The sequence below is a fragment of the Capsicum annuum genome, chromosome 8, assembly GCF_002878395.1.
Source record: "Capsicum annuum cultivar UCD-10X-F1 chromosome 8, UCD10Xv1.1, whole genome shotgun sequence".
Taxonomy (NCBI): domain Eukaryota; kingdom Viridiplantae; phylum Streptophyta; class Magnoliopsida; order Solanales; family Solanaceae; genus Capsicum; species Capsicum annuum.
The window spans coordinates 150,777,383-150,784,015 of NC_061118.1; the positions used below are offsets into that span (position 1 = coordinate 150,777,383).

Genomic DNA, 6,633 nt, shown 5'->3' on the forward strand with positions numbered 1-6,633 from the left:
GAGAAATTTTCTTAGTCCACAAAACTGTGGATAATTTAACGAAATAAGTGAATAAAGATTATAGTAAAATTATAACGCGTTGATCATAAATTGTTCAAACGTGATTTTTTATTCTTTTGAATTTAGAAAGAAATCAAAATTATTTCAGACTTGATATATGTAGGACATCACTAATCACTACATTTACTTAAAAATCAAATATTTGTCTTAATATATATTCTGTAAATGTAACGCTTTTGGTCCCTAACCTGTACTCTTTTTTGTACTTTCCATACTTATACTATGCAATTCATAGAGCATTCAACTCTTAGATTTATTTATTCTTAATTAAAACAATCAAAATGACACTAATGCTTCTAAATAAACTTCATATGTCATACTCCCTTCATTTAATTTGTTTGAACTATTTTTCTTTTTATTACTTGTTTAAGAAAAAAGAATGGTTATTTTTTTAGCAATTTTTTAATTTTAATTATTTACACAATATATTTAAGATCATAAAATTAGTTATATTTTAATGCATTTGATATATTTTAAATTTAAGGCTATAAAATTTATTTATTTATTCTTAAAACATATCAATCGATTTGAAACGGAGGTAGTATCATTGTAGAAATGACATGCACTTAAATTAAAGACATAATATATAAACATGACATTTAATTTGACCTCAAGTCACATTTATAACCTCAGAGTTTGGAGGTGTACAAGTAGACACTTAAACTTGTATAAAGTTGAACAAGTAGTTATACATGTCCTATGTGACATAATACACGTAGGACTACGTGGGATAAGAATTGGCCACATAGAACGCTACATAGGATATATGTGTCTACTTATTTAACTTTATATAAGTTTAAGTGTCTATTTATCTTCATTCAAAATTAAAGTTTATAAATGTGATCTCACGTCAAGTTAAAAGACATATTTATTTATTATGTCTAAATTGAATCTTTGACTCTATGACCTCTATATTTTTCTTAAAATATTTCCCCTTTTTCTTGTTCTTTTGTCTTCTCCTTTTTTTAGCTGGCTTGCTTTTTTCATACAGTTAGTTGTTTTATCTCTCCTATTGATAAGAAGCAAATATATACACACACACTCATTGAGTCATTCCCCCCCCCCCCCCCCCCGCGCCCCCCACCCCCACTCTCCAGCCCCACAATTTTCTGTAGACTCACGTTTATCGTGGATATACCCTTCAAGAAGTGTGGTTTTGGGGTTGTGAAAACTTCAATAAACTCCTCACTTTCCCATATTTTTATTATTTTCATTCATATCTCTCTTTCAAGAAAAGTTTCCAAAACAATATTTGAACAAAAAAAGATTGAATCTTTGTAAGCTAAACAGATTAATTTTGGTAAAAAGAATGAATGGTCTTACACGTACAGAACCAGAGATTTCTGAATTTGTTGAAGTTGATCCAACTGGTAGATATGGCAGAGTATGTTCTCTCTCTCTCTATCTTTCTCTCTCTCCTACCCCCCACCCCAAACTGCCCAATACCCACTGTCAGTTTTTTCACTCCATTGAAGTATTGAGGTTGATGTTTTGTTCTTTTCTGTTTTTTTTCTGATGCAGTATAATGAAATTCTAGGAAAAGGAGCTTCAAAGACTGTGTATGAATCAAAACTTATCTCTTTTTTCCATTGTAAAAAATGGGTATTTATTAGATCTAATAGACACCCATTGTGATATTTGGTTCAAAGGTTGTAGCTTTACTTGTGGGGTTATAGAAATGGGGTGTTTCAAGATTTGGGCTTTTTTTTTTTGGTTCCTAAATTTTTGGATAAAGGATGGAACCTTTAGGTGGATCATTCTTGATTTAATTGGTTTTTGTTTGTAATGATTGTGTGCAGTTATAGAGCATTTGATGAATATGAAGGGATTGAAGTTGCTTGGAACCAAGTGAAGCTTTATGATTTCTTACAAAGTCCTGAAGATCTTGAAAGGCTCTACTGTGAAATTCATTTGCTCAAAACTTTGAAGCATAAAAATATCATGACTTTTTATACTTCTTGGGTGGATCCTGCTAATAGGAACATCAATTTTGTTACTGAAATGTTCACTTCTGGAACTCTTAGACAGTGAGTTTATTAACTTTCTGGCATTTGATATGTTACTATTGCTAAATCTGGATCTCCTCCACCAACCTCAAATGCTGGTTTGTTTTTTTGTTTTTGTTTTTGTTTTTATGGGGTTTGGTAGGTATAGGCTGAAGCACAAAAGAGTCAATATTAGAGCAGTAAAGCGCTGGTGTAGACAGATCTTGAATGGACTTCTCTATCTTCATAGTCATGATCCCCCTGTAATCCATAGAGATCTTAAGTGTGATAACATCTTTATCAATGGAAACCAAGGGGAAGTGAAAATTGGAGATCTTGGGCTTGCTGCTATTCTGCGAAAGTCGTACGCTGCTCATTGTGTTGGTATACTTCTTCCACTGATTTTACTGCTTTTAGTAATGTTTTGTTCTCCTGTTTTTTTTTTTTTTTTTTTTTTGATGTTTGAAATGTATGATCAATTAGTGAGTGTTTGTGCCGCATCTTGTAAAATGGTTTGCTCAAATGTTTCTCGGTCTTAATGATCAGGAACGCCTGAGTTCATGGCACCAGAAGTTTACGAGGAGGAATACAATGAACTAGTTGACATATATTCTTTTGGTATGTGCATATTAGAAATGGTTACTTTTGAATACCCATATAGTGAGTGCTCCCATCCTGCTCAGATTTACAAGAAAGTGATGTCTGTAAGTACTTATCATTTGTACTCCCATTGTCCTTTCCTTTCTGTTGTGGTTATCCCAATTGATTTGGTCAATTATTTAGGGGAAAAAACCAGACGCATTGTACCAAGTGAAGGATCCCGAGATACGTCAATTCGTTGAAAAATGCTTGGCCACCGTGTCTCTAAGACTCTCAGCAAAAGAGCTTCTGGATGACTCTTTTCTCCGAATTGACGATAATGAATTAGATTTACGACATACAGAGTCCAGGAGAGAACTAGATTATATGAACCCTCTGATAAGGAAGCCTGCTCTTGGACTAGGTTATGAAGGAAAATCTTTTGGTAATGGCACCTACAATGATTATGGTTTTGATGATGTAAATGAATGGGCATCTGATCCAAATGAATACGAGCAAACTGGAATTGAACTGTTCGAGTATAACGATGATGAACACGATGAACATTCAGCAGATTTGGATATAACTATTAAAGGGAAGAGAAGAGAAGATGGTAGCATCTTTTTAAGACTCAGAATTGCAGACAAAGAAGGTAGGTAGTCATAATTTATTTAATTGAACTGATTGTTTATGCTTATCATGAGCTGAAAATTGGGCTCGGGATTCGTGTCTTTGCAGGCCGTATCAGGAATATCTATTTCCCATTTGATGTTGAATATGATACAGCATTAACTGTTGCAACCGAAATGGTATCTGAATTGGATATAACTGATCAAGATGTTACAAAAATCGCCGATATGATTGATGGTGAGATTTCCAAATTAGAACCCGACTGGAAGCCAGGGCCAGGAATAGAAGAAACCCCTCGCTTTGCAAATTCTAGCTTTTGTCACAACTGTTCGTCCAACAATTCCTCTATTGGTTCGTTCATGAATTTCCTGTCTAAAAATCCAGCTTCTCAGAATTTGCAGTTCGCGGAATGCAATGGATGTGCTGCTACACATGGTCGATTTGAAGAGGTTACCTATCAATCTAACAGTCCTCGGCCTATTATTTCAACTTATTCTGATGAACCAGCATCATCAAGCCATATTAATGGTGTCCATTACAATTTGTTCAAAATGAATGGTTTCCATCACACAGAAATCTGGGATAGGCATGAAAGCTTTGAATGCAGTTCAGTGGGATCCGAGGAGAGTCATTCCCTTGAAGAAGGTGAGAAATTGTATAAAGAACCTTCAACAGAAGGTCAGAAAGAAGCTGGATCAAAGAGTGAGCTTACATCAGGTGCAAAAAGTTTAGGCAGATCTTTATCAAATCCCCGTTCTTTAGGTGAAATACCTGTATCATGCAACGAAGTTTCTGAGTATGAGCACTTGATTGAGCAGGAAATGAGATGGCTCAAAGCAAACTATCAGATAAAACTGAGGGAGCTAAAAGATCAACACTTGGGACTTCCACCTAAAGCTTCAAAGCCTCCTACAGGTTCCTCTAAGCGGAAAAAGAAGGCGAAGAACAGGACTTCATGTCTTGAAACTCTACTAAAATCTGACTGTGGTAAGACCATTAGTTCAGACTCCAATGGACTTGTCAATAATAGCTGCCCCATTTCGGTATCCCAAAGGGCCCGAAAATGTGAGGCGATAAAAGGCTCCCCGAATGTCAGGGACATGGTTAGTACTGCTAAGAGTTTCTTCACCAGAACACTGCTTCCAAACTCACTTCACAGAACAACATCCTTACCAGTTGATGCTGTTGATATATAGTTTGTTGTAAGAAACTTCATTTTACTTGTTTCTCTCAAGTGTTCATTACAATAGTACTAGAGGCTGTAAAATTGTCTTGTTATCTATGAGGTTAGTTTATGAGGCATCCCATTTACCCTTTTTCGATTTCCCTTGTTAAATTCCTTCACCCTCCCCCCCTTCCCTTTTCCATTTGTGGGGTTTGCCTATATAGTAATATTCTTGAATAGAAAAAAGAAAAAAAAGTTATGGATGATAGTGAGCTGTGACAGGCAAATTATGAGACAATGTAATTATTGAGTCTTTAGAGGGGTTTCTCCAAGTGGGATATCCATTCTTTCTTGATATGCACATGACTTTGATTCAAATTTTTGAGTTGTATGTACAATAATAACATTATCCTTTTACCTTAAAATTGCCAAAGAAGTGCATATATCTATTTGTTTGTTCTCATTGGTGCCTTTATTTTAAGTTGGAAAGGGTCACTTGAAGTGCATTATTTTGTGGAAGAGCTGACCTGATGATACATGCAACATGCAAGTGATGAACTGACCTTTTTTTTTCTTTTTTTGAAAAAAGCATGTCAGTTATTTTGCTGGCCAATGAGAGCTTTTATTGAGACTTATTCTTACATTTGCATGTTTTAGTAATGTCAATGATAGAAGGTTGGTTTTCAAAATGTGAAATTATTGCTCATGTCCCACTCTCATCCAACTAAAATCTATTCACAATCTGGCCTTTTCCATGCATGGTTCAGAAAGGATAACTTCAATAAAATTCTGTCCACTATATGTTTGGTTGACCATAGTGAAAAAGAATTTTGTAGCATCAGTTGATACCAACCTATTTTAGACCTAAAATAAGAGAAGGTCGCTTGAGATGGTTTAAACATAAAATAAGAGAAGGTCGCTTGAGATGGTTTGAACATAAAATAAGAGAAGGTTGCTTCAGATGGTTTGGTTATGTTGAGTTTTAGCCTCACTTATATGCCAAAGTTAGAACATATGGAGAACTTATAGTGAAAGAAACTAGAATTTTGTAATCAAAATAGACTTAAATGGAGCAACATGAATATAATAAAGATCATACAGTTAATTTCAACTTGCTTAAAATTAAGGCATAGTTATTACAACAATAACATTATCCAGTGTATTCTCACATAGTGGGGGTCTGAGAAGTATAAATTGTATACAGTCCATACCACTACCTCCGAAGAAGTAGAGAGGTTGTTTCCAATAGATCCTCAGCTCAGAACAAAAGGAGAGTAAACAAAGTCGCAATAAAACACGAAACAAGATGAAATAACGAAAATGACATATTTATTACAATAAGGGGTAAAATGGGAAGAATCTTTTGTTCTTGCTTTTTTTTTTTTTTCTTTAGACAGCAATGATGAGGTTGGAATTCACATTTTGAGAAGGAATCTCAACTTAAATTGTTACACATCAGTATTGAATTTTATGAAATTAGATTAATTCTCAAGGTCTACAAGGCAAAAGCCAAAGAGATTCCATAGCCATATGGGCAATAGGCAAATATTTTGATCTATTCAAGAATAGGCTGGCTCGCTCAATAATTGTTGCCTTTTTTAAAAAAGGTATCTTTCCAAATTATTTTTCTCTCTTTTTTTTCTTTTTTCTAAAGTCAATACATCAAACCAACTAAAACTTTATATTGCTAACAATGTTATAAAATCATAAATACGAGTTGGGAGCAAAAAATGGACACTTTTTCAATTTTAGGAGCCAAAATGGACACTCATTTTATTTTGGATACAAAACGGATAGTTTGCCCATTAATACTTATTTGAATGAAGTGTTTAACTGATAATATTAACTGCCGTGTCTATAACATGTTCAAGATTACGACCACCATACTAGAAACATAAACAAACGTAATGATCTTTAAGATTTTCAACCTTACTAGAGACACAAATGTATGTTTTTTGAGAAAGTATTCAAAAGTGGCAATTGAACAATTTGGTGAAAAAGGCCCACAAATTAAAATACAAATTCGAATAGTATGAAAGAATAGGAGAAGTTATATTTAAGAGTTTCAAATCATACATCAAAGAAAAGAAGAAAATGAAAGGAGCATGCTATATTTTGCTATTTGTTTGACTATTAAAGGTCAAATTTTTATCATTTTTATAGCTTTAAAGTCTCCTACCAATTTTAAGACAGAGACAGGAGTATTATTATTTT

At 33.9% G+C, this 6,633-nt stretch overlaps 1 protein-coding gene across 1 annotated transcript; it reads left to right on the forward strand.

The window, feature by feature from the left end:
- The first annotated feature begins 1,090 nt into the window (after positions 1 to 1,090).
- Positions 1,091 to 4,797, forward strand: LOC107839475 (probable serine/threonine-protein kinase WNK9). The gene is made up of 7 exons (XM_016682974.2): positions 1,091 to 1,444; positions 1,582 to 1,619; positions 1,860 to 2,087; positions 2,209 to 2,429; positions 2,592 to 2,749; positions 2,829 to 3,276; positions 3,363 to 4,797. The coding sequence occupies exons 1-7, from the start codon at positions 1,370 to 1,372 to the stop codon at positions 4,448 to 4,450; spliced, it is 2,256 nt and encodes a 751-aa protein (XP_016538460.1). The 5' UTR covers positions 1,091 to 1,369; the 3' UTR covers positions 4,451 to 4,797.
- The last annotated feature ends 1,836 nt before the right edge of the window (positions 4,798 to 6,633 follow it).

Coding starts and splice junctions, on each gene's coding strand:
- LOC107839475 (XM_016682974.2), top strand. CDS start 1,370: ATGAATGGTCTTACACGTACAGAACCAGAGATTTCTGAATTTGTTGAA. Junction 1,620..1,859: donor AAAGGAGCTTCAAAGACTGT/GTATGAATCAAA, acceptor GATTGTGTGCAG/TTATAGAGCATTTGATGAAT. Junction 2,430..2,591: donor GTACGCTGCTCATTGTGTTG/GTATACTTCTTC, acceptor CTTAATGATCAG/GAACGCCTGAGTTCATGGCA.